The sequence below is a fragment of the Micromys minutus genome (assembly GCF_963924665.1).
Source record: "Micromys minutus genome assembly, chromosome: 14".
Lineage (NCBI taxonomy): Eukaryota > Metazoa > Chordata > Mammalia > Rodentia > Muridae > Micromys > Micromys minutus.
The window spans coordinates 38,279,899-38,307,477 of NC_137983.1; the positions used below are offsets into that span (position 1 = coordinate 38,279,899).

Here is a 27,579-nt window from a genome sequence, read left to right on the forward strand (position 1 = left end):
GGCAGTGAATTTATTGTTTGGAGGTATTGTGGTTTGAGAATTTAACATATAATGTTGGGTGGCCCGCGGCTCTGAGGTAATACACTCGGAGTGATACTCGGGAACTGGCAGCAGCAGTAAAAATAAAAAATGGTGCTTTATAGAAGTATACTTTTCTCCTTAAAGGAGGTGGATGCCACCACCTTTTAAAATTATTCACAGCTCAATATTAGGGCTCACATTTGTAGTAGAGAAGGTGGGGAGGCCGGAGGATTGCTCACAGGTTGGGCTGCTATACAGCCTGTGTCATAGTGACATTCTGTCTCAAAAAGCAATTAGACCATCAGATATAACTCAAGACAGGGCTACAGGTGTCGCTCAACAGTAGAACTTCATCTAGCATGATTAAGGCACTGAGTTTCCTAAACCACACACACAAGGCCAACCACACTCTTGGTTGCACCTACACTCAGTTTGAAAGCTCTGAGGGAAGCAATACCATGCTGCCATATTCTACTACTGTTTGATCAGACATGCAATCTAGCCACTAGGATTTTTTAAAAGACGCCCCCCCCCCCGACACATTTACAGCAAAAATCAAGTACAAGGCTGCATATACTTTGGGTCCGGGTTCCTCCTGGTTTTATTTCCTAACTGATCTTTCCTCTTGCTCTCCGTTCTCTAGCCCACGCTTTCCCCCTTGCTCGTCTTCACTCCAAGCATCTCCTTAACTGTAGGACTCTACATTATTTGCCTTTTATCCTTCCTTCAAAGGCACACACGCCCTGATGCTCTGACTTACTGCATCACCTCATTGAGATTCTCTGTCTAGTTATCACTTCTACAGAACTCTCCCAAGAAACCTCGCTTAAAAAGCCGGCTTTGCTTTATCATCATTCCTATCGCCGTCATCAGCATCGAGACGTGGCCTCCCTATAATACTCAAGCTGGTCTCAAGCTCCTGAACAAACCTCCCCAACAGCTGACAGTGGTATGTAGGGTTCACAGCTGCCTCGTTGTTTTTACAACATTTGGCAGTACTTAAACATTACATTATACGGCATATGGTACAATTTTCTAAATCCCATTACTAAGTAAGGACCTTGAGGGTGTAGAACATTTTCCCTCTTTATTGTCCTATCTCTAGACACACTGGAACAGCGTCAAAATCACTTGAACTACTTAATGGCTTTCAGGCGGGAGAACCGGTGAAACAAAACCTCATTATTACTCCTGATGACCTTTTAAAAGCACTTTTCTCAGGCCTGGATAATGGCTCGGGAAGATCTGTAGCCTGGTAACCTGAATTTGATCCCTAGCACTCCTATAGAAGAAGCAAGGCAGGGACAGGAGAATCTGCCCGTTTTAGGGTCACACGCATACACGGTTTTTTCCTTTGCTTTTGTTGTTGTTTTATTTTAATGATAATACAGTGTGTATTTCAAAGTGAGAATGGAGAAGTTACCGCGGGCTGGTAAGAGCTGACAGCTTCTGGCCTTACAGGCTCGCAGCCACAGCACAGAAATGGGACGGCAATTAGCATTAAGTCCCCGCGCGTGCACAGTGGGGCCTCGGGAGCGCGCCTTCAGTTAGAGAGGAAACCCCACTTTTTAGAGGTTTGGAGCGAGTCCACATAAGTAGCCAGAGACATACCAAGCAGAACAAGGCACTATCTGAGCCTCTAGGGCAAATGATACAGGAGGGGAACTAGCCGCGAACCAGGCGAACGCGAAAGTGCGCACGCTCATTGGCGCCCTGAGACGTCACGGGCTTGTGGGAAAATTGCGACTTTCTCGCGATAGGTTAGCGGCTCTCCGGAAGTGGTTCCCCGGAAGAAGCGTGGTTGCTTTTCTGGGTCCTACCTAAGGCGGCGAGCAGACCGGCCGGCACCATGCAGTCGGATGACGTGAGTTCCCTCTCTTGCTCTGGCGCCCCGGGGTTTGTGCGGCTTTTCACTCAGTCCCGCACACTCAGCTGGCCCGTTTGTCTCCTGGTTTCTCGGCTTTACGAGACTTCCGGAGCCACAAAGTGGGTTCCCACGCGAGTTTAAAAAAACCAGGGCAGCCCACCGGATCGGCTTCCATGGTCCCTGGTGCTTAGCAGGAAAGCCCCTTGTGCCAGTTGCCATCTGAACGGCAGTTGTCTCGGGACTTGCAAGGCGGGAGAAATGGGATGTTTTAAATTCCATGTTTAAGGAACTCCTCCATGAGCGTTATTACTTTTCCTATGTTAGGCATTCTTTCCCTTGCTCTACTGTGCCCGAATAGTAATTTCCGAAGTAAAACCACCTTCTGTTTACAGGAGTTGTAAGAACATAGCAGGTATCTGACTGGTGTAGGCACCGTGTAATTGCTTGTTAACAGTTGGGCAAAAGACGGGAGGAAAAAACTTTCTGCTCTCAAGAGCCCCCTGGGAATGGAGAATAAATAGGCGAAGCATTTGCGTGGTAAACGGTACTATGAAAGAGGAGTAATGGAAAAAAGAGAGACCATTGCAGATAGACCAGTCACATTGGACTAAAGACCCAAAGATTGGGAATGGGAGATAAGAGAAGAGGGATATAGAGGGCACCAATGGGACTTGTTACAGGAATCAAAAGAATGAGAGAAATTTGTCATACTTGCCCGGGCAAGGTCACGTGGACTCTTGAAGGAAATGATTTCAGGTCGTTTTTAAGGGGAACCGGGGAGAATGTTATATTTTTTAGACGAGCGAAGAACTGTTGCAGTTGGGTGTGTTCACCCCTAGGATCCTTTTAGAGATGCTAAGTGGGATGCACAGATACATCTGGTGCTCAGTAAAAAAGGACCAAATGAGGTGTGAAAGCCATGAACCCGAACAATATCCCCACTTCGCTTCTTGTTTCCTACCCCCACGATCCCGCTGTTTAATCCCCACCGTGTGTGTTATTCTTTGGCCCTTCGTTTTTTGCCATTGACTGTCCTAGAGTCTTTCTCAGCTCTTCAGTGCAATTCCTCTAGAGACCTTTATGCTCTCACACACCCATATATGGCTCTCGGTGACTACAAAGTAATGCACTACTTACATATACTTTCCACCTCACTCGGTATCAAGTTTTAAGCACTACTTGCATCCAGAAAACACCCGAGTGTTTGTGATGTCAGGGCTTGGAGAGGGTAGTGCCATTACTTTAGAATACAGAACACATAAGTAGTTAAAGGTAATAAAGTTATGGTGGTTGTAGTAGTATATATAAGTATCTAGTACTGAGCTGATTTGGACAATGGATAATGAACACCTGCGAGAACAGTTACAATGTCAATGTGATGGGACTCATTTTGTTAACACTATATAAAAGGGCATGCTGCAGATGCTAGGATTGTACTATTGAAAAGAATTCTGGGAAAATAGTTACCAACTATTAATGAACTTCTGTTGTTGAGTAATAGGGTGTGGTTATCATATCTGCATTTAGGTTTTTCTCTTTGGTTTTGTTTACAAGAAAATATGAATACATCTTATGGCATAAAGGGAACAACTGAGACCTATTAAAAGATAGCTACTTCTTTTCATTCCCTAAAGACCCTCTCCTCACTGAGGCATGGCTGCAGTGTGCTCTGTCATGGTCCTCATCATCTTTCGTGTTTGTATTTTGGTGGTGGTGCTGGAGACGAAATTGAGGGCTTTGCACGTGCTGAGCAAGGATTCAGACTAAAGGGTGCCTTTGGGGCCAGAGCAAAAGGGCTTTCATTCTGTCTTGCAGGTTATCTGGAATACACTAGGAAACAAACAATTTTGTTCTTTCAAAATAAGGTGAGTATATTGCAGCCTAGCCCAAAATGTATTTAGTTGCCCTGTTGGTTGTAAACATTTCTTTCCTTTCATCCTAGAACCAAGACTCAGGGCTTTTGCAGAAATGAATATAGTCTGACTGGTCTGTGTAATCGGTCGTCCTGTCCCCTGGCAAATAGTCAGTATGCTACCATTAAAGAAGAGAAAGGTACGGAAATTACACAGTAGTTTATACAGGATGTTCCTGGTCTCTGTAAATACTAATGAAGCTGTTTACCTTCTCAGGACAGTGCTACCTGTACATGAAGGTTATAGAGCGAGCGGCTTTCCCTCGGCGTCTCTGGGAACGGGTAAGATTCAGTGAAGAAACTGAAGTGACCATTGGGCAAAAGCAAAAATGCCACGTAGGCCATCTCTGCACTTCAAAGCCACCCTCGTTAATCAGGGTGGACAGGGAAGACCTAATTTGGTTTGCCCTTCCCCATCATGTCCTTGTTTCTGTTCCACAGGTACGGCTTAGTAAAAACTATGAGAAAGCCTTAGAACAAATAGATGAAAATTTGATTTACTGGCCCCGCTTTATCCGACACAAATGTAAACAGAGGTTTACCAAGATCACCCAGTACCTGATTCGAATTAGAAAACTTACACTGAAGCGAAGGTAAGGCCGCCCGTGCCTTTGTTCAGTCTGTCTGTTACTTTTTCTGCACATGTCACAAGCCATGTTTCCTCCTAAATTCAGCTATGACTAATCTTTGATGATATGCCTAGAAAAGCTTTGGCGTGTCCAGTGGTCCTGCAGGATTTTAAAACAGAATATGTGATAACCAGCCTACCTGGAAATTCTGTGTGGTTCCCTAAGAAAAGCTAAAATTAAAAGATTTACAATGTGATTAACAGTATAAACTGCACTCAGTAATTGAAAAGAATTAATGATATGAAACCCACAGGGCTAATAGAACACTTTTTTTAAGGAGTGTAAGGATGAAGGCTTTTTTATTGAGACTAAATAAAAGAGATTGTTAAAGATGATGTGAATCCTTTTTTTGAAAATTCATTTTTTCTTTGTTCATTGAAGCATTGGTTTTACTATAGTGAACCTAAAGAAAACAAAAATGGCCACATTAAAATAATGTGTCAAAGGGCTAGAGAGATGGCTCAGTGGTTAAGGCCTGTAGCTGCTCTTCCAGAGGTCATGAGTTCAGTTCTTAGCAATTGATACAGATGATGGCTCATAACCATCTGGAACTGGGACCTGATACCCTACATAAAATAAGTAAGTCTTAAAAATATATATGTATTCAAATATCTGACTTTTGGTACAGGGTTAAGACAACATTTCACCCTGCAGTCAAGCTGGCCCGGAAATTACTATGTGGCTTTCAACTCAGTGATCCCTCTGCCTCACCCTCCATGCTGAATTACTGATGTGAGCTGCTACCCGGGTTGTAGAAAACTGTGTGGCCATCATGCAAATGCACATCTGAGACCAAACCTAGAGCCTGGCATGTGCGGGGCAAGGGTTCAGTCCCTGAGCTGTACAAGCAGCCTGAGGATCTAGGAACTTACATACAGTGTGGATCTGAGCTGAAATCAGTTCTGATTATCTTTAAAATGAACTTGAATTTTCTAATTTATTATTCTGCTAGGAAGAAGCTTGTTCCTTTGAGTAAGAAGGTTGAACGAAGGGAAAAACGAAGAGAGGTAACATGCTGTTCTGATATTTACATGGCTTCAATATTGTCATGTGAGAAAGTTGTTTCTTCCATGGATTCATAATAATGAGTCCCTAATGGGACAGTTGGTCTCTTTGTGTCTTCAGATGTTTAAGATTTTCACTGAAGGGTGAAAATTGGTACTCTGGGGTGTTTGTATATAATAAAAAGAGTGTCTTAGACAACTCTACCTAAAAGTCTTCAAATCAAAACATCTCATAATTTAGGTTTTTGACATTGCCTGTCTCATACTTACATTACCTTCAGCAGAGTTTAGACAATATCTAGCCTTATAGCTGTTTTGGTTATATTATTTAGAAAATTGAGGGGTTTGATTGTGAGATTGTTTTTGTTTGCTTTTAACAAAACAAAAAACTGGATACACTGATCGCAGATTAAGCTGCTCTGCAGTAGACTGGGTGGTTTGGTTTCTAGAGGACGGTGATGGTGCATGGTTACTAAAGGCGGTGGTATGCGGGAAGAGGATGCCCCCCACTTGTCCTTTTAAGGAGCACCTCTCAATCTCTGGCACTTTTATTTTCACTAATTACATGGAGCTTTGTCTCAAATTTACTATTTCATTGGTGTCCAGGACAGCCTCTTGCTGTGTGACCTAAGCTGCCCGGGGATTACAGGTGTGCGTCACCACACACAGCTCATGTGACTGGAGACTCCAGTGACTGTGAATTTTTTATTCTTTGATAATTATACACCCATTTTTATTCAAGTCCAGCTAGTAAGTTCCCGTATTCCCTAACTCTAAAACATTCTTGCAGACAATTTAGAGACCTTCTCCTCTCATATCTTTTTGAAATTCTTTTTTATTCACCTAATGTATTTCTTTTCTTTTTTTTTCACTTAATGTATTTCTTAGTGTGTATGCAATGCACAAAAGCTTGGATAGAGTACATATGAAAATCAGAAGACAGCTTTGGGTGAAAGTCTTCAGGTTCCTTCTTTCTGTTTGAGAGGAGATCTTTTACTGGCTGGAATCCTGTAGGCCAGGATCTCTTCTACAAGCCTCTAGGGATCCACCTACCTCTGCCTCCTCTCTGGCCATTGGCACAATTTCAGGTGTATGCCATCATGCCTGGTTTTCTACGTGTGTTCTGGGAGTTAAGACTCAGGTCCTCATATTTGCAAGTCAAGCATTTTACCCACTGAGCCATCTCCTTCTGTGCATCTGACATTCTTAAATGTGTCTGAGCAGATGTGTGTAGTATATCTACCAAGGGTTTGTTACAAATTCAGAGTGTTATTGTTAAAGTTGTAAGAATTATTTTTGTTTTATTTACTTGATACATTTTTGCAAATGATAGAAGAGAACTTGTAATTGGAAAGCTCCCAAGGGGCTTTGAAAGAGAAAGTAGAAGTAAATCTGCTAGAAAGGCTAGTCTTACTAGGAGCATAATCACATCATACCATTATTAAAAATAGGTAATTATATGTATACAGGTTGGAAAATGAATCCTAATGGAGTATCGGTTTGGTCTTTTTTTACAGGAAAAAGCATTAATAGCTGCCCAGCTGGACAATGCTATTGAGAAGGAATTACTGGAGAGACTGAAACAAGATACGGTGAGAAAGCAAGTAGTGTTAGGACAAGTGTTTTCTTGTAACCTAACCTGCTAGGAAATATGAAAAATGTATTATTTTTAAACACATCACAAATAGCCAGCCTTCCCACCCTAATCTGTCCACAGAATAAAGCAAGTCAATGTAGATCTATCTTCCTGATGAGACTTTTCCCTTGGCCTTTGTCTCTAGTTGGTGTTTCCAAGCTTAACAGTTCTGTATACAAGCATCATGACAGTCATAGGTTGTGGTTTTCTGGGGTTTTTTGTTTTGTTTTCCCCTGTCCATGCATAACCTCCAGGGACAGACCTGACTCAGGGCAGCAAGGGAATGAAAAGACAGGTAGATAGCTGAGTCTCTTGGAAGGTCGGCATTTTATTATACAGAGCTGACAACTCAGGGAAGCAGGTTATTGCATACAGCTGAGCAAGGGAGTGGTTTACTGTAGGTAACTAAGGAGGCAGGTTTAGTTAATTTCAGTGGCAGTATCTCTAGTGGGGATACTTCAGACTTCAGGGAATACTAGGGGAGGCTGAACTATGGCACATTTTCTGTACACCTTGTCAACATTTGCACACAGACCAGATGTTGGCTTTGCCATCCCTGGGAAGGAGGCTTTGCTGTTTGGAGTCTGGCTCTGGGGTCCTTGGCATAGACAGCCACTCAGCATCTCACTCATTTTGGAACCTCTCCCACTCCCTATGTTGTTGTTTTGAGACCATAACTAATGATATCCTAGACTGGCCTCAGATTCCAAAGATGTAGCAGAAGATGAGCTTGAATTCTTGATTGTCCTACCTCCAGCTATGCTGGATTTTAAGTGTCTGTCCCTGGGTCAGGTGTATATGCTGTTGGGGTTGGACCTGAGAATTCATATGTGTTGAGCTCCACCCCAATCTCAATACCTAGAGCTTTTGCTTCTGTGTATTTCTCTTTAAAATAAACAAGTCTCTTTTAAAAAAATGTTATAGTTGCTTCTCAGCTTAGATTGTTAATGTCAAAAACATTCTGTACCTAGGCTGGAAAACTGTATAGTAATATAGCTCATCACTGTTTTCTTACTTGGCTCCTGGTGATAAATAATGTTGTAGACCAGAGCAACTTGGGAAAGTGTGATACTCAAGCATAGTTAAAGGTGGTCTGTGTTTGTTCTTCAGTATGGCGACATCTACAACTTCCCCATCCATGCCTTCGACAAGGCCCTAGAGAAACAGGAAGCAGAAAGTGACTCTGAAGATGAAGAAGAGGAGGAGGAAGAGGAAGAAGAGGTGAGTATGAGTTGCCTTGTTTTGAAATGTAGTGACCTGCAGAACAGCACATTTTCTTGTAATTCAGGGGCAACATTATTTCTTCACCTTTTGTAGCTGTGTTGACTTTTACATACATCCCTAATTTTTCTTTTTAATTTATAAGTGTTCACCTTGAGAGTTCACCTTGAGGTTTTGGTCACTGTGTGTGTATTTTTTTCTAACCCAGTAACTGTTTCCTTCTAGGATATGGGGAAAAGAGAGTTTGTAGAGGATGATGAGGTAGAGGAGAGTGACCTGAGTGACTTTGAGGTGAGCCCTGTGGGACAAAGAATGGCTTGTGGCCTCAGCAGGGAGGGGAGGGATCTGAACATAGGAGCGGATGAACAGATGCGTGGTTATGAAGCAGCTGCGGAGTGATGGGTGCCGGAGAGGTTTGGCATTTTCCTGGTCTGACTTTCTGTTTCTACATACTAGGATATGGATAAACTGAATACTGACAGTGAGGAAGACCAGGATGATGGATCCTCCAATGAAGAAGAGGCTCATAAGGCTAAACACAAAGGCAAAGCACCCTTGAAAGGACCTTTGCGGAAAAAACGGGCCTATGTGGAAATAGAGTATGAACGGGAGACAGAGCCCATGGCCAAAGCCAAAACCACATGAGTTCCCACCGTACCTTTATCCTGAAACAGTCGACACGTGCAGCTGTGCTCTTTTTCTGTTTCCTAAAGTATTTATATTTATGTCACTTCAGTGGAGCAGCACTCTGGAGTGCATAGGAAGGAGTATTTTTATAACATGTGCTGTGACAGCCAGAGCTTAAGGATCCTAACAGATGAGTTCCTGGACTTGAATGGCACTGGCTGGAGATAGTTCTAAATTACAAATGCTGAATCCTCTCCTCCCAAGTTTTACTTAGAAATGTATTTTGATTGTTTTTTTTTTTATGTGAACAAACTGGAGGAGATAAAAATTTCAACTTACAATATTTTAATACAAAAATAGAATTTCCCCCCCATAACTCCATCCATACGATGGGACAAGAGCAGCTGGTTAGTTATGGCCAGTGCCATCGACAGGAGCATCTGCAGAGCCCTGCAGCACCTTCCTGACGCAGCTCACCACTGTGCTGTCTTCACAGGATAGGGCGACTTTAGCCAGAAGACTCTGAAACATGAGAGCAAACAGGCATTGTCTGTAAGACCCGTTTCCCCACAGCCTTTTTTATTCCATACTCAAAAGATGAGAGAATGCATGGCCTAGGGGAGAATGCCTCCACCAGAACAGATGTTACTTACAACTGTCCCATGCTTGTAGCCGGCTGGCTTGGAAGAACCTCCTCCATTCTAGCCAAAACAATTTCCATTGGATCTTTTGGCTAGAAAAGTGCCCGATACAGGAGCTGCGGTACAGTGGACAGATAGCGGGGAAGCAGCAGGCCATGCTCTGACTGCATATGTTGGGGTGTGGATTTCTTAAGAGACTTATAATTGTGGTAAAAATGAGAAATTAGTCTTTAAAATAAATGTAAATATACTCAGATACCACAGAACTATGGTCTTGAGAATTCTGTGGACTATGAAAGGAAAATCTCCTAGTACATGGAAAGTGGGAGATGGAGGTAGCTCAGTGGAATGAGCTTGAAGACCTGGGTTCAATCCAATGCTTTGTGTAATCGTGGAAAACCACGGGTAATCCCAGTTCAGGGGAGGGATGAACAAGCAGATCCTTAGGGTTTGCTGGGCCGGCCAGCCAAGCCTGCTTGCAGAGTTACATGTCCGTGAGAGATCCTGTCTCACGGAAAGGGAAAGTGGGGCTGTGCTTGAGGAATGACACCCTACATTGGCTTCACCTGTACAGCACTCATAATAAAAATGTGAACAAACTTGTAACAAGTGCCCCTCTCACCAGGGGGACGTTATGGTATCTCAATTACAATATTACTCCTTGGTAGGTGATAGCCTCATCATTTCTTTAGGCTTTGTTAGTAGTGGTTTTAACTCCGTCTAGAACAGAATTTGTCAGTCTCAGAACTTAATTTTATAAAATCTTTGTGGCTTTGGCTTGTTCTGATGCCCGTAACATCTGATCCTCTTTTTGCTGTAAATGGTTAAATAGCATTAAGAGCTCAGCACCAGACCTGGAGAACACTAAGGTAAGGACCTAACACCCTCTAAGCTCATGTCCAATTTAGGAGGGCATACAAGCAGTAAATTCCAATCACCAGCATTCCCTAGGACAATTAAGCCAATTGAAACTGGGTTGCAGGTGCTGCCTTACCTTCACCTGCCCCTGAGAACAGTGGTCCAGGAGAATCAGGCAGTCTGTAGCTTCCTGGAGCACCGCACTCTTAGCAGCCTCAGTTGTGGGGATCCTATCTCTCGATACATCACATATCAGTTTCAGGAGAGCCTTTAGTAAGACCACAACTCTGCAGGTAATTCTGGAATTTAGAAGAAAAACTTCATATTCCAAACTGAATGTTAAAATCTGGAAAACTTAAGTCAAATGTTTGCTATCACATTGCTGAAAACAAGACCAAACCACAGACTGCAGATTGTTTGCCTCAGAGTTCCTATTATTTCTACAACACTGCCTGTATACACATGTTGGGATGTTCAAAAATATTTGAACAGTCAATCTCTGCCAGTTTCAGAGCAGCCAGGGCTACAGTGAGACCCTGTCAACAACCAACAGTAACAGGAAACCTGATTCCTCCCAGCGTTTGATGTCACCAGCCTACAATCATGGACTTAGTGAGTCTGCAGGGAGTGAGTGGCATGTGCTTATGATCCCAGCAGTTAGCACACAGGCAGGAGGATCCAGAACTTGAACTTTGCTACAGAGCAAAACCTTGCCTTAAAAGAGAATGAGGATGACTTAAGTGTCAGTATTAGCTCATTCTTGGCTCTTTGCTTGTTTATTCTCTTAAGTTAATCCTTTTGATGAAATGGACAAGGTACACATTACATGACATTCTGACTACATCCTGCCATTAAGTCATAGGATTTAACTTGGTCCATTTTATAAACTAAATTTTAATGAAAGGTGGAAATAACATGTACTGTGGAAAATAAAAACAAACCATATTTCTGGCTAGAAATGACTATCAAAAACATTTCCATCATTTATCTCAAAACTGTTAAGTGGGGAGTGGAGAGATGATTTAGTGGTTAAGAACACTGGCTGCTCTTCCAGAGGTCCTGAGTTCAAATCCCAGCAACCACATGGTGGCTCACAACCATCTGTAATGGGATCCGATGTCCTCTTCTGGTGTGTCTGAAGACAGCTACAGTGGATTTAGTATATATATAAGTATACTAAATACGTAAATCTTTAATCCAGTTCAGTGTTTCCCTATTCCCATTCATTACAGTCTGCTGCATCTACCACTTCCTTTGCTTTGCCTTAACTTCCCTATATCCTTCCTTAGCATCTTTACCCAACATAAGATTAGCTTCACTCTGTCACTTATACATCTGTTCATCTCTGAATGCTAATGTGCCTAATAAGAGGTACTGAGTGCCTGTCAATCCTGTAGTGTAGTGGATGACAAAAGTAACAGGTGAGGAAATGCAATATAGTTACAAGTAGTTTGTCATTGGGGCAAATTTCTTGATGGCTGGTATATTTGCAAGAAAAAATACACTCCAAAACAGATTGTTAGGGCTCTGGCTTTTCTGGCTAACCTTTCCACTTCATGCAAGACAGCTGTTAGGTGACTAGACAATTGAGGCTCTAGTTTACTCCTGACACCTTCAGGCCACATACAGGATGTCTTCTCAACAAGCATATCCTAAGTTAGCAAGCTAATCACTGCTCTGGCAAATGTTGAATGGCTGCCTTGAAGCAGTTCATTCCCAATTAGACTGAAGACCTGTAAGATGAACATACACAAGCTTATTGAAGCACCTCGAAGTTGCCTTTCTAGGGAGGAGCAGTAATAATGTTCAAACCTGTACCGCGGTACATACTAGGCAAATGCTCTCACATACTACACCAGCCCTAATTTGCCTTTAGTATTTTGGTAGAGCTTATAATTACACTCTGCAAATACAGACCATCTGTGTAGCATGTTGAGCAAGAATGGACCCCATAGGCTCATCTTTGAGTACCTGGTCCTCAGATGATGGAACTGTTTGGAAAAGGTGTGACACTAGTGGTGAGTGTTAAGGTTTAACTGCCATTCCCAGTTAATTTTCTGTTCCTTCATTCTTTGTCTCAAGATGTGAGCTCTCAGCTACTGCCCCATGGCCACACCTGCTTATCTGCTGGCATGATAGTCATGGACTCAAAACTCTAAATCTGTAAGCCCAAAACAAACTTTCTGCTGTCAATTGCCTTCATTATAATATCTTACCACAGCAATAGAAAATTTGTAATGTTTTCCTACACATGACCATAAATTTGTTATTTTGTGATTTTCTTCCTCCCCTACCGTGTGCCTATCTCTGTCTATCTGTCTGTATGTATGTATCTATATCATACATCGGGATGACCTGAAACTCATTATATAGATTAAAGTTGATCTCAAACCTACTGAGATCTGCCTCCGTGATTTGTTTACAAACCCTAAAACTACTAGGGATAAAAAGGGTTCAAATGTAAACATCTCAAGTAGCTGTATATGCTAGAAATAAAGTGAAAAGGGTTCAGATACATTGTCCTTAATATTTATATCTCGGCAAATTCTGAATACAGAATTAGCTGAGGCATGCCCTTTCAGCACATCTGTCAGCTTGGATGCTGTACCTGGGCCAAGTATACTGCATGACAAGTTTCAGGGTTTCCAGTATCTTCAACCTAGTTTCATCTTCTGGTTCATCATAAACTTCCAAATAACCAAGGATAACCTGTTCCAGCCTCTTCAAGTGCCGGACAGTTAGGATCCCCAACCTACAAATAAAGAGAAAACGCCATGCTAAGAAGCTGAGTATGAGGAATATGACCAGAGCAGAAGCCCAGTGACTCACTTCTTCACAAAGGCTGGCAGGTTTCTGGCATAAGTCCTCCGGAGGACAAGGCGATGCTCTGGCTCCATGTGGGTGAGGATCAGGTGTAGCACCTCATGGCAGTGTGTAGTGGCTCGAGCTGTATCTCCCTTCCAGTGCACACCTTTCTCCAGGACAGGGAATAAGTCCAAGAGGCACAGGAGCACAGCCTGTGAGAAAAGGGTGAAACGAAGCCATGGCTCACTTAGTTGCATTCACAAAGCCCTGATTTTGCTAAGACCTTCACTAATGTACTGTCCCCAGGGCATGTCACAGAACTCTGAAAGATAGCCACAACTAAGTTCCCGTACACTGAGTGACACATACGAGTTATGGGCACTTTGCAGGAAACTGTTCCACAGAACCTAAGCTGGTCCAAACTGCTTTATCTGAAGTCACAGTGTCCAAACATCCCCTCTTAGCACTCTGGGAATCTCAGGCTTTTCTAGGTGTTTTGAGGATCTTAAAAATCTCCTTTTTCCAACATGTTAATAAAATTTCTATCGGAGAATAACTAGATTCTCAGTACCCAAAATATTAAGGGTACTAAAAGCACAAAAAGAAAAGAAGAAAGGGAGAACTGCTGGTTGTGGCGTTGTGCATCCACTATCCCAATACTGACTGTCCAGGATCAATAAGTTCCAGGGCAACCTGGGCTAGAATCAGACCCTGTCACAAAAACCAGACCAATGGGTAGGAGAGGCTCAGTATGCATTTGCCTTGCATATATCAACTGCAAAGAAAACCTATTGCTTAAAACTTTCAATAGCTTGTTTCTTCTCTTTCCACTGTTCTTCTCCCTCCTAAGAAAGTGCATTTTACACTTCATAAACGTGTCTCTCACCACTCCCACAGCTCCTAAAGCCACAATCAGCCTTTGTGTGTTGTACATACACAGATATATATGTACAGATATATATTCACATTAATGTCTTCCACGGAGTTTCAAGCCAGAAACACTTTCTCAGTCACTTATGCTTGGGGACCTACCACTGACACCTATTAGACATCAGTTAATGTCTGTTGGGAGAATGATACTAGGTATCGACATAGAAGGGATTTCAAATACTGTGTTCACATGGAGCAACACAGAGGAAGAACATTTAATAAAAATATGTCTACCCTCAAGTGGCATGTAGTTTACACGCATTCAGATAAAACCCAGGCTGTTCTGTGGCTGTACGGGAGGGTGGATGTCTGCCTGACACTCAGGTAGCACCTTTTCAGGTGCCCTAACTTTCCAAGAGGAAAAACAGCTCTAACCTGTTCCTGCTTACATAATACCTGTACTGACAGCAGAGCCCAGTCAGGACTCCATCTTCCCATACCTGAATGAGACGGTGCTCTGGCGTGTACAAGTGATTGAAAAGGGCGTGGTACAGGACCTGGGCTCTGCTATACTGCAGCAAGTCAGCAGCTGGCTGCAAACACAAACTAGGCAGTTAAAAGTTTCCCCAAAGGGACAAAATGTCAATCATCTTTAATTAGATATGAGATTCAGTAAACCACTCTTTACTTCTGCAAGGATTTTACAAGTTTCCAATTTAAAAAGTATCTTCAGTAACATTTTGTACATTTGCTATAAACTCTTTTGAATTGTTTTTTTTTTTTCCCTTGAAAGTTACTTGCTAATTTCTAAAGGTGCTTTTGTTTTTTTTTTATACATTTTTAAAAATAATGAAGCATGATCTTATTTCTTCATTAATTACCCTTTTATTTAGTATATTACTGGCACAATACTATTTCTACCAGGTTCAGGAAGAAAAAGATATATTTGGAAACAATATATAAATAAGCAAATTACATGACCTAACATGAAAAGAAAGCTACTTATAAAGACAAAAGTGTAAAGAAAAAAACAGATCGGAAATGAAGAGCAGCCACAGGTGAGTCAGCTGCCCATCGGTGCAGGCCGGAGCTGAGGCACTTACCACATTAATCACAATGTGATGGAGACACTGGACACCCAGCACTTTATTCTCAGTTTGATAATCATCTGAGATGAGCAAAGACGGGGGAAGAATCTTTTCTAGATGATGGCTCAGCCAGGGCTGAGGGACTTGTTGGAGAGTCCATGAGAAAACATGTTTGATGGCAGGATTCTTCTTCCAGGTTTCCCTGAAAGGACATATGAAAACCACACCAAGTCAATGACACAGCGTTAGCAAAAATAGTCAGTTGAAGCTTAACAAGAAGTTCTTCTCTTCCTCCTCCTCTTGTCTTTAACAGGTTTTATACATATACATGAAACCAATGTATGTTTATCTCCTATACAACTCTTGGTTTTTTCAAATACATTTTATGATTTGAATTCAAATAATCTACATATCTTATATACACTTGGCAGTTGCCCAAACTTTGGGTGACATAAGCTTATCCAATGAATAGTAGCCATTCTACGTTATGTAAAAGACCCGTGGGGTCAGTGGTGGTCATGTTGGTGGGAGACATGAAATGTGCTGAGAAGGGAGAGAGAAGAGTAAAGGTGTCTTACCACTACAATGTCAAATAGAGTTCATAAAAGGAGTTTGTACATCTGACTCGACCTTCTCCAAACAGTAACTGTATAACAGGTGTATCACCTTCAATTACAAATAATAATACAAGATTCATGGATGCTATCTGACCTGGTCCTATTCACAATACAAAGAGAACTAAACTGGGCATGGTGGTGCACCCTTGTAATCTCCGGTATATGTATCTGAGGAAGCTGAAGCAGGGGGATCTCTCACAGTTGAGGCCAACACAGATTACATAGGAAATACAAAGCCAGCCTATAAAGTAAGCATGTCTGAATAATAATTTAAAAAGAGGCACTAGTTTAAAAGCCCTTTAAGTCCAAGTTTATTTCACTTCATCATTCCGTAGCCAGAGGACTGGGGCTCTAGCTCAGTTGGTAAGGTGCTTCTCTTACGTGCACAAAACCCTGGGCTCAATCCATGGCAGTGCATGCACCAGGCATGTTGGGGCACTTGCCTGTAAGCCCAGCACTTGAAGCAGGATCAGAAATTCAGGGCCAACATCCTTGACTACATGAAAACCTGCCTCAAAACAGGGGCAGGTGTGGTGGCACATGCAGAAATCAGAGGCACAACAACCTCTGTTAGATCCATACCAGCCTGGTCTACATAAAAGTTTCAGGGCAGCCAAGGGTACTCAGTGAGACCCTATCTCAAAAATAAGTGAATAAAATATATAGATAAAATTAAGACCTGGCTGGGGGGGGCACACTGAAAGTAACAAATCAAAACTTACAGCAAGTACATTAACTGATAGCAATCTAATTCAATCCACTTACTACAAATCGTTTTCACTATTTTATCTCAAGTATCATTCCTTATAGAATAACCACCTTGTCCAATAATTATGAGCAAGTTTTAAGTCCCTGTATTTAAATTCACACTGAAAGACTGGGTCCTCTCTAAATACCCCTGAGTACTTAGCATAAGACACTTGATTCCATATAAATGGAACAGAATTTTCAATTTCCATGGCTATTGTCAGAATTTCCAGTTTCCCAAGGTGGAGAAAATGGAATCTGAAGACTTTAGTTCTAATCTTGAATTCTCTCCTGACTGCTTCATCTCTAGTGAGCCACAACTGCTCTGGTCCTTAAGAAATCTATATGTCAACACTCGGTCTGCCCGATAAAAGTGAAAAGTGCAATACTCACTTATTCAAATGGGATTTAAGAAGCCCCAAGACCAAAGCAAATCTCCCTCGATCGTCTTCAGTTTCTCCACACAGGAATCTCGCCACAGAACTGCACTCAGAAACTCTAAGCAGTAAAGACAGCACCTCATCAGCAACATGCTGAGATTTTGGACTGGTCCACGGCTGCTTTAATCTGTGTGTGACGGCAAAAATATACATGGGTCCCGACAAGTGGCGGAGGCCTGTTTTCCATGCAGGGCAGACGGGAGAACTCTTGGCGGTTTCAACCTTCCCCAACAGTTTAAGAAATAGTAAGCCAACTTCAGTTGCCCTCTCGGGCACTTCGGGATGCTCTTCGCCTCCATCCGCCTTCTCCTTGGGTGCTGCGAACTTCTCCAGGGCTTTCGCCACCTGTCCCAGGACCTCCGGCATCTCTCGGGGGGATCCACCACTCCCACTCCCCTCAAATAATTTGTCACATTCGGCGGCTTCTATTAAAACACTGAGGTCTTTAAGAGCGGCATTTCTTGCGCTGCCTTGTCCTGATGTCTCCTGGCGGCTGAGACAGTGCAGAGTCTTGGAGAAGGCTTGTTCGAGGGCGAGGGGAGACACCTCTGTAGGCAGGGAGCAGCCGACCCCCGACTTCTCTTCGGGGCTGTCAAGCTTCATTCCTAGTCACACCGGGTGGGCTGGGCTCCCCACGGGGACAGAGACCAAATCCAGGTGTCTGGAGTGTCAGAGGGAAGGTTGTCCGGGGCTGGGAGTCCCCCAACGAACAGATTTAACCTAAAACCATGCACAGTGACGCAAGGATCGAGTGTCAATCCACTCAGTTAAGTGGGTGTATAGAAGGGGCCTCGTAATGGTGAAAGCCTCAAGCTCCTAACCTGTGGCGAAATTTGTCTTTCTTAAGACTCAAAAACAAGTTAATTTTAAAGAAAAACCACTGAACCGTAACGCCCTAAAAGCTCCCGACATCTACAGCTTTTGCCCGTATATCATCCGTACCCAGCAACTTCCCGGCCCTGGATTACATTGTTGCCGTAAAGCAAAACTAACTTCCGGCGGTGGAGCCGCAACGCTCCTTTTTACGGCCAAAAAGCAACAGTCCGGCAGAGAAAGAGTAAAAAGGTGGAGCTATAAAGGATATATTTGCATAATTAAGCGTCCGCTCACTAAATTTGTTTCTGACATCATTTGCTAGGGTAGAAACAAGAGAATTCACGCAAAATCTCTGTAGAAGTTTCTAATTATACTAGATTTTGTATGCAGAAACTAAATAGATCTGTAGCATCTTAGTCACCCTCCCTGTAAAACTAGTCCAACTTATTTGATAGCTCTCAAGGTAAGAAGTAGGGCTGATCCTTTCTGGTTCATAAAGTATGATGATTGGGTGTTCACGCTACTGCGTGACATGTGCCACCCATCAAACCTTGTTACGACCTGGGCACATTACCCGTCTGACCTGAACTTAAAAGGATCCAAATATTATGTGTTATTCAAACCAGGATTGTGTTGTGCCTGGCATACTGCAGGTATACATTTTAAGTATCGCTAAGGGTTTGGCAGCTATACTGGAAGTAGAGTTGTGCTTCTTACATATGGCTTTGGTACATGCATCTTTTCCTAAGAAAGGTGTTTATTACTCCATTGTGTATAAATTCTTTGTCCACATGCATATCCGTGTAGTATGCTCTTAACTACTGAGTCACCCTTCAGCTCTGTGGCATGCGCTTCTTACTGTATTTGCAATTAAACTGCTAGCGATGCCTGTGTGACTTTCTTCTTTTCTCTGTGTAACCTCTTGCAAATGGCAATAGCTTGGATCTCTCTGTCTTAATTTCTGTATTGGCAAAAATGTAGATAGTAATAGTCCCCATCTCTTAGGACTGTGGGGACAATTTTTGATGCGCATAAATGCTGAGAACAGCATCTGATCAGCATAAAAGTCCCGCAGGTGTTAGCTCCAGCACCAGCGTTAATTTACATTTCTTCTTCCAAGGAAATCTGGAGATTTGAATTCTAACTCGGGACCTCTTTCTTTTGGCTTTCCCCACTCTGACCAACGGGTGGCACTCTGATCAATCACTGTTAACCACTTCCAAAGGAAACCTTCCCTTACAAAAGCAGCTCAATAAGAGGTTATTGTGTCTGTACTGTGTGGGACGTTTCTTCTCTATAACATGTGCCCTTTGTATCCAGTGGATCCAGACGTCCTTTTAGACTTGAGAAATGCTCTGTATTATTGAGATCTCTTGCTGAGTCTCCCAAAGCCAGAGACTGCTGGGCCTTTACTTCTAGTGCCTGGCACAATTTGGTCAAGGCAACAAATGTGTCCTGAATGCCCATGTCCACACACAGAGGACAGGCTGAACTGACCACGGTCCATCCACACAATGCAGCTCCTTGGAGCTGCGTTCACACAATGTAGCTGCATCGAGGAAAAAAAAGAGCAATCTCTGTTTAACACCGTGGAACTCTGGGATATATGTAGATCGCTGGAAAGAGCAGAGGAAAGGCAAGGCAGGGTAGATAGATGCTCTCTTTCTTGTAAGAAAGAAGGGCAAATAGAGAGCAAGATGTATGCATTTCTCTGTGTGTTAACAAAGTAGAAATGAAGGGTAAATAACAAATGAATAAAAAATTACGTGTCAGGAAATACAGAATGAAGGGCTGGAAGCAAGACCTCTCTATATGTACTTTCATAGTTTTGACTTTTGGATCATGTGAAGCCCTCACATAATTATTTCTTTAAAGATTTATTCATTTATTACATATAAGTACACTGTAGCTGTCTTCAGACACACCAGAAGAGGGCATCAGGTATCATTACAGATGGTTGTTGGGATTTGAACTCGAGACCTGTGGAAGAGTAGTCAGTGATCTTAACCATTGAACCATCTCTCCAGCCCACATAATTATTTTTAAGAGAAAATAAATCAGGTGTAATGGCAGTAATACTAACTTGAGAGAGGCTAAGGCAGGAAGATTCAGGCCAGCCTGGGCTAAATAGTAATCTCTCAGTTTTCCCAGCATGCACAAGGCAATGGACTAGAACCCCCAACAGCACAGGAGACTGGGGATGGTGCAGGATCAGAAGTTCAAGGCTAGTCTGGACCACATGAGACTCAGAACAAAAGAAAGAATGAATAAATGAATGAAATATGAAGCCGCCGCATTCACTAGGATGGCCAGAAAGAAAGGACACTGAAGAATTTTGGCGAGGATTTGGGAAAACAATACGAAATGCCCATATAGTGCCACATGAGGTGATGCAGAACAGTTCGACAGTTTCTCTGAGAATTAAACAGGGTCAACAGAGACTTGTCCAGGATCCAACAACCCTCTTTGTAGATGTATAGCCAAGAGAACTAAATTCTTACTGACACAAAAACTTCAACATGGGCGCTCACAGCCACAGTCTTCTTGGGCAGTAGAATCAGTTCAACAGGAAAAGAGACAAACGCTGTAGCTTACAGATTAAACATTATCCTAGGAGCCATCACAAAGGCTGGGTCCCTGGAGTCCCTGTTGGGAGATAGCCAAAACTGTGAGCCATGCAGGTTTTGCTCTCAGTCATGTATTGCCAAGACAAATACTTGAGACTATCCTTAAAAAGAGGGAAAGGTTATTTTAGCTCATGAGATGTTGGTGAGTGATGGTCTGAAGTTCAAGGCCAAGCTTATTCAAGACTGCATTCCTTTATCAAACCCATCTCCAAAAAATAAAAATCTAAAACAAACACTGAACTCATTTCAGCTGAGAACATCTTCATAAGGAAATGAAAACTGAAAGAAACTAAAAAATAACGATTCAGCTTCTTTGTTTTACTGAGAACAACCTCCCTTAAGGACTGTAATGGTTTGCATAGGCTTGGCCTAGGGAGTGGCACTATTAGAAGGTGTGGCCTTGTTGGAAGAAGTGTGTCACTCTGGTGCTGGGCTTGGAGACACTCCTTCTAGCTGCCTGAGGATGCTCAGTCTGATCCTGGCTTCCTTGGGATAAAGGTGTAGAACTCAGCTCCTCCTGCACCATGCCTGCCTGGATGCTGCCATGTTCTCACCTTGATGATAATGGACGGAACCTCTGAACCTGTAAGCCAGCCCCAATTAAATGTTGTCCTTATAAGACTTGCCTTGGTCATGGTGTCTGTTCACAGCAATAAAACCCTAACAAAGACAGGGACTGAAGAATAAAATTGTTCCTGCTTTGGCTGTTGAGGTCTCTGTCTTGGTCTGTAACAGATTTCAAAACACCATAAAACAACGACTGCAGGATAAATCCTCTGGCTTCACTTGCTCTGAGTTATTTGTCACTATCCCCAATTTTAGGTTCCTGATTTTGTACTGTTTGTGCAAAAGTATAATCCATTAGCTTTGCTGTGGGCATCAGCTGACATGCGAGTTATGATATTGGCAATTGCTTTTTTAGGAAATCAGAGGAAATTTACGTAGGCTGACAACAGGCAGCCTTCGCTTGTGCCAAAACTTCAACCTGAGAGAATTCATGCTACCAGGTTCCCAGCATGCATTCTGTGAAGAGCATACAGTGTAAGCATCCAGAGGCTGTGTTTTCTTCACTCCTTCCCATCACCTTGTAATGAGTTTCTTGGGCAGGGAAACAGAATTCATAGGCTTTCTGTCAGGCCCCAGCTTTTTTTTTTTTTTTTTTTTCCCTTTTTTTTTTCTTTTTAAATCAGAGATGGCACTAGACAAATAGTGAAAACTGCAAGTGAGGCCAATTCGGGACAAAAGGTCCCCACTTCTATGTCAACCGTACATATTAGATCCCATTCTCCTTCCTCTGCTCGCTTAATCTCTGGGCTATAAACCCACCTTTAAAAATAGTTTTTACTTATGTATGTGTGAGTGTTCTCTGTGCATATATGATGCACATCAGAAGAGGGCATCAGATCCCATTATAGGTGGTTGTGAGCCACCATGTCGTTGCTGGGAATTGAACTCGGGTTCTCTGGAAAAGCAGCAGTCCCTTTCTGGAAGAAATTCTTAACCATAGCTTGTTCTACTCATCAGATCACCCCATCTGTCTTTAAGTACCCCTAAATCTTATCACCAGGGAGGGGTATTTGAGTTTGGGGGTTCCTGTCTACTTGTTTGGGGCTGCCCATGGGTCATACTAGTTTCATGGACTGCTATGTGGTGTTGCTGGTGAAAAAAAGAACCTGGTCTGGTAACAGGACAAAACAACCCCTGTATCATTTTGCATATGGGACTGTAAACTCTTTAATGTTCTTAGTTAGGGTTTCTATTGCTGTGAAGAGATACCATGACCACAGCAACTCTTAAAAGGGAAAAATGTCTAATTACGGCTGGCTTACAGTTCAGAGGTTTAGCCCATCAACATCATGGAGGGCAGCACAGTAGTACAGAGGCAGACATAGTTCTGGAGAGGTAGCGGAAAGTTTTTTGTCTGGATGGGCAGGAGGGAGAAAGAGAGAGTGACCCTGAAACCGGATTGAGTATTTGAAACCTCAAAGCCCATCCCCACAGTGACACACTCCAACAAGGCCACACTTAATAATGGCACTCCCTGAGTCTATGGGGGCCAGTTTCATCCAAACCATCACAACCATTAATATTGTAAAATCTGCTTTGGGCTCAGTAGTTTTGAAGATCATACTAGTAGTCAGGAGATATGCTCTGTATATAATGTGTGGGGGTGGAATCCATAGCAAAAATAGCAAATTGGAAGTAAACTTGTATCCATGTGGCCCTCTGTCGGTCTCTATGGTGCATTTAAATAGGTAAGATGTTGCAGGACAAAGGTCAGAGTTCAAAGGAAAGCTAAGAATTGAAGTGGCAAGGTCTGGAGCCCCAAGGAAGATGTGGGTAAGAGGGCTAATACCCCAAAATGATAAGCAGGTAAGAGGGACAGAGCTTTGAGCTAGTGAAGGTTGGCCCACAAGACCACTTGAAGCCACTGAGGTAGATGTACAAGGTAGAAATCCTAGTTCATTTTTGAGACAGACTTTCACTATGTGATAGCCATGGTTGTACTAGAACTCCCTTTAAAGACCCGGCTATCCTCAAACTCACGGAGATTCATAGACTTCTGCCTCCCAGAGCTGGGATTAAAGGCACTCAACAGACCATACTCAGACCATCTGCCTTCTAATGCAGTTGATTGTAGCAAAGTGAAGACAGCTGTCAAAAACAAACAAACAAACAAACAAACAAACAAAAACAAAAAACAAAAAAAAAAAACCACTGCAGAGCATCCTATAAATAAATGGTTAACTAAGAATAACCGTAGTCACCTTTTGGTCACCATAAGGAACAAAGAGAGCTTAAAACAATTCACAGCACTTGACGCACTGGCAACATGGGGCAATACAGCAAGTGATGAGCAGAGAGCCGAGGCCAATAACTAACAGGGTTGGAGTCAAAGTGGAACAGGAGGAGACTTCCTCCCCTACCTTGGCGGACAGTGCATAAGCACTATATGAGTATCTCTCTAGCTGGGCCAGGATGTCATGCCTAGACTCCACCCAGGACATCCAGAGCTAATAAACCCTTATAGCCATGACCTCACTGCTGTGACTCCATACGAATTCTAGGCAAGGCATGACTTCTTCCTTTGTTTGGAGTTTCCCTGATTGTCCCTTACTGTCTCACTCTCCCTCAATGCTTCATTTTTTTTTTCTGGAATTCTCTTTAATACGTTTTCATTTTGCACACACTCACGGCAGCCCACAGGTTTCCTCTTCATCGGTGGAAAAGCAAAAACGAGAAACAGAACTCCGAGTCATGATCCCCGGCTGTTACTGGGTGACTATGTGTGTCGTGTCTGCCCGCTACATCCTCGGGGTGATACAGAACCAGAGTTGTGCTCTACTCGAAATCCCTTTATCACTAACCCCCTGTAGTTTGTGTTTGTCAAGTGTGTAGAAGAAGCGCATTAGAATCGGTGAAACAGAACCTGAGAAAGAATGCTGCTAACACGAAATGTCGTCCATCAAACTAAGCAAGGAGCCTCCGTGTTGGAATCCGGCTAACTCGGCTTTCTTCGTTTCAATGGAAGCAAGCTCATTCCAACTCCCATGTACCTCTCATCCTCGAGGCTGCAGGCTTTCCTGGATTCCTTTTAGCCCCGGGCGCCATATTTTGTTTTCTGCGTTAACATTTTTTTAGGGTAGGGCCTGATCTACCCAAAGCTTGTCCTTCCAAGGGCGCAGCTTCTGCCATCTGCTTCTATTGAGTAGCCTACTTGGGCTGTCTTCTCTTCGCCTCCCGATGACCAGCCATCTCCTTTATTGTACGTGGACATGATCTCCCTGGTGCCCTGTGCCCCCACCCCCAGCAATTTCGTTATTTATCTTCTCTACAAAATATCTTAAAAACCAGAACAAACTTTCCCACGGTGTACGCAGCTGGTTTTCCACCACCCATTCCCTATGACCAGGGTTCTCTTTAATTAGAGAAAGTTCAAAGTGGGTTATGTGTCACAAATATTTAAAACTTTACAATGGGGGCTGGAGAGGTAGCTCAGTAGTTAAGAGCACTGACTTCCAGAGGTCCTGAGTTCAGTTCCTCGCCACTACATGGTGGCTCACAACCATCTGCAATAAGATCTGATGCCCTCTTCTGGTGTGTCTGAAGACAGCTACAGTACAGTGCGCTCACATACATAAAATAAATAAATAAAGCTTTTTAAAAAAAAAAACTTTACAATGAATTATTTTGTCTTATTTTTGTAGCCTTATCTTCATGCTAGTGGAGTGATTTTTTTTTTTCACTTAGCTGTGCCTTCAACCATAATAATAGTTTTAAAATGCCATTTTGAGAGGTATACCTTAGTGATAGAGAGCTCAAGGTTAGCAAGCACAAAGAAAATAACCAGGACCATTTGTCCTCTAAAATGTCCAAGAGCTGCACTTAGCAGCTTGTTCGTATCTGTGTAAGCTCTGGGGATGCCAGGCCTCGCCCATGCACCCAATGACCTATGTCCTCTACCCATTTCTCTCATTTCGTATCATTTAATTTACTCCTCTACGTCCCCTTTCTCTGGGTTAGGGTGTAGCTTCTGAAAGGTCAATTTGTTATCAATCTCCCTATTTTCTTTACCCTGGTGACTTTAACAGAACCATCCAGTGATCATTGCTTAATTCCATCATTTTATTAAGATTATGAAATGACAATTCTCTAATTTTCTGTTCTTTGGCGTTCTTCTACTGGGAACTAACTACTCTTGAAGTAGGACTTTGCCTCTGCAGCTAGTTAGTTGAGCACCCTGAATACAGTGTGCATGGGGAAGGCAGGAAAAACGCTTGATTCTTTCCCTTCTGTTTACCGATGTCCACAGTAATGCACATACTAGTGCAACGGTGGCCTTCAACCAACACCCAGCATTTGCTCAGGACTCCCCCGTCAGTCTCAGCTGGTCTCAAGGAACTCTGTAGCTGTCACAGGTTTTCCCCAAAAGTTACACTCGGATTACCCAGACCATTGCCAATGGGAGTCTTTTCATTTTGGCCACTGTATCCCTACCACGTAATCTTGGAATGATTCCTGGATTTCCAGCAACGGCGAGATTACATCAGCTATTTCTCCAAAGAGTCCTAGTACTTTCTAAGAGGAATGTTATTTAAAAGCTACAGCTGAATATTGGAATGCCGTTTCTATGATTTCTTTCCTTGGCTTCACTAGCCAGTCTGTGGACACGTCTAGAAAATACACTCTTCTTATAAAGTAAAATATATGTATGTTTCCATATTGACATTTTCACTGTGTATGTGTGCATGTGTGTGCGCATGTGTGTGCTTGTATATGCATGTGTGTATGTATGTGTCTGTGTATATGTGTGTATTTTGTGTATATATGTGTATGTATGTGTGATATGTGTTTATGTGTATGTATGTGATGTGCTAGAAATTATCAGGACCTTGCTAATGATAGGCAACCATTGTGGTACTGAATTATCTCCTTAACTCTTCCAAAGTAATTTAGGTTTCCAAGCTTATGAATCTTTATCATGAGATTAATCTTTCTCTTTAGACAAGGTGCCTCATATCCTAGACTGACTTTGAACTTACTATGGTGTGGAAGGTAACCTCGAACTCTTGATCCTCCTGTCTCTACCTCCCAAGTCCTGGAACTGCAGGCATGTACCACCCACAACTGGTCTTTTCAAAGTTACTCTTGTAAGGTATGGTAAGAACAACAGAAACGGAACAGACTGCTTCTAGTTGACACCAGGTTACATTACTATAGCCTGTGTGTAAGGATTAAGGTGGCAAGACTTATTATCTTGTGTGTTTAGATTTACCTGCCGGGAATTTTTTTTACCTGATTTCTCCAATCCCAATCTTTCAGAAGATTAATACACATTTTGGTTTTGTCTGGGTGAGGTACAACTTTAGCATCAGTGACTCCATTTTGATATATGTCTTGGAGTTGGGGAACCCGTAGAAGCTTAGGGTCCCCCGCAAAGCCCCTATGACTTGCTCTGCACTTCACAGCTCTCTGGAGAACCCTGAAGATTATAACCCCTCTGGATTGAATTTACGGCTTCATCACATCCTAGGCAAGTGTTCTACCATGGAGCTATGACTGTTTTCCCCAAACTACTGAAGATTCAATCTGGGGTCTGATGAATGCCAGCTTGGGCTTTTCCACTCAGTCAGCAAAGAACATTTGACCTCTGACCTTGCTCCTTAGACTGTCCCCTGTGCTTGTGAGAACATTCTCCTCGCCTTCATCATGACTGCTCTTATGGCCCTCCGCTTCCGTATGGTGCCGATGGGACAGTTCATTGCCACTTGGCCTTGCTCTCTTCCCTCACCACCCAGTCTTCCCCTCTGAAGTGACTCTATGCTTCTGGGTTTTCAGAGCTATGGTCAGTGACTACTGCAGACTTCTAGCCCATCCGAATCGCCAGCCTCCACCCACTTTGCAGCCAAGTTCGACTGGTACTTCTGTACACCTCGGAAGTGAACTCAGTATCTCTGCACTGAAATCTTTCCTTTACCAGTCTTCCCATGCCTGCCAAATACTCCTTCTATGTGTCAGAAACCAACCTGAGTTTAATTCCTTCCCTTCACACATGCAACCTATCATGAAACTCTATTCATTTTTACCTCTAAAATAATATAACTTAAAATCTCTACATCTCCTCTTCCTCCACCACTCCATCCTGCACTTCCTCCTTCCCCACTCCTTCTCCTCCCTCTTCTCCTTTTCTTCTTCCAGTGCTATAGACTGAGTCCAGGACTTCTTCATACCGAATGACGCTTCTGCCATTAAGGCACAATTCAGTCCCCTCTCCCATTTGCTGCCATCCCTCTCTCATGACCAGCCCACACACCTGAACCACTTCAATAGCTTTCAAATAGATTTTCCCCCCACTCATGTTCACAATTTCACTTCTGCTATAAATCCAGACAGTACCACCTCTCTGTTTAGTCTCATTGCCATAACGGAAACTAACTCTTGAATATGGCCGCTCAGCCTTGCATGGCCTTTTCCATGACCCTTGGGTCTCGAATTGTACCTTCCTTCTCCCTGTCTTGCTCTGCTGCAGATTCGTGGAATTTGTACTCCTTCCCTCTAATCCCTGCTTGGCCTCCAAGTTCTTATAGCTCTGCTGCCTGGTCTCTTGTCTTCTTTCATCCCTCCCTCTGTTGTTAGAAACATCTCCTGCCTG

At 42.9% G+C, this 27,579-nt stretch overlaps 2 protein-coding genes across 4 annotated transcripts; one reads left to right on the forward strand and one right to left on the reverse strand.

The window, feature by feature from the left end:
* Positions 1-1,800: 1,800 nt before the first annotated feature.
* Positions 1,801-9,288, forward strand: MAK16 (MAK16 homolog). Its single transcript, XM_080928523.1, has 10 exons — positions 1,801-1,885; positions 3,704-3,753; positions 3,831-3,940; positions 4,018-4,082; positions 4,242-4,393; positions 5,382-5,436; positions 6,951-7,025; positions 8,180-8,290; positions 8,516-8,581; positions 8,747-9,288. The coding sequence occupies exons 1-10, from the start codon at positions 1,871-1,873 to the stop codon at positions 8,933-8,935; spliced, it is 888 nt and encodes a 295-aa protein (XP_080784649.1). The 5' UTR covers positions 1,801-1,870; the 3' UTR covers positions 8,936-9,288.
* Positions 8,142-17,930, reverse strand: TTI2 (TELO2 interacting protein 2; the record flags this gene model as incomplete). 3 transcript variants are annotated; one of them, XM_080928522.1, is made up of 8 exons in its annotated part: positions 16,937-17,930; positions 15,195-15,381; positions 14,592-14,684; positions 13,246-13,433; positions 13,025-13,168; positions 10,553-10,715; positions 9,334-9,439; positions 8,142-8,224 (listed from the first exon to the last, which is right to left on the reverse strand). In XM_080928522.1, exons 1-8 carry the CDS (start codon positions 17,584-17,586, stop codon positions 8,142-8,144), a joined length of 1,614 nt encoding a protein of 537 aa, XP_080784648.1. In that variant the 5' UTR covers positions 17,587-17,930. The 3 variants fall into 3 exon arrangements, with proteins under 3 accessions (XP_080784648.1, XP_080784646.1, XP_080784647.1); XM_080928520.1 differs by lacking the exon at positions 8,142-8,224 and adding an exon at positions 9,571-9,650 and having other exon boundaries at positions 9,298-9,439; XM_080928521.1 differs by lacking the exon at positions 8,142-8,224 and having other exon boundaries at positions 9,298-9,439.
* Positions 17,931-27,579: the final 9,649 nt, after the last annotated feature.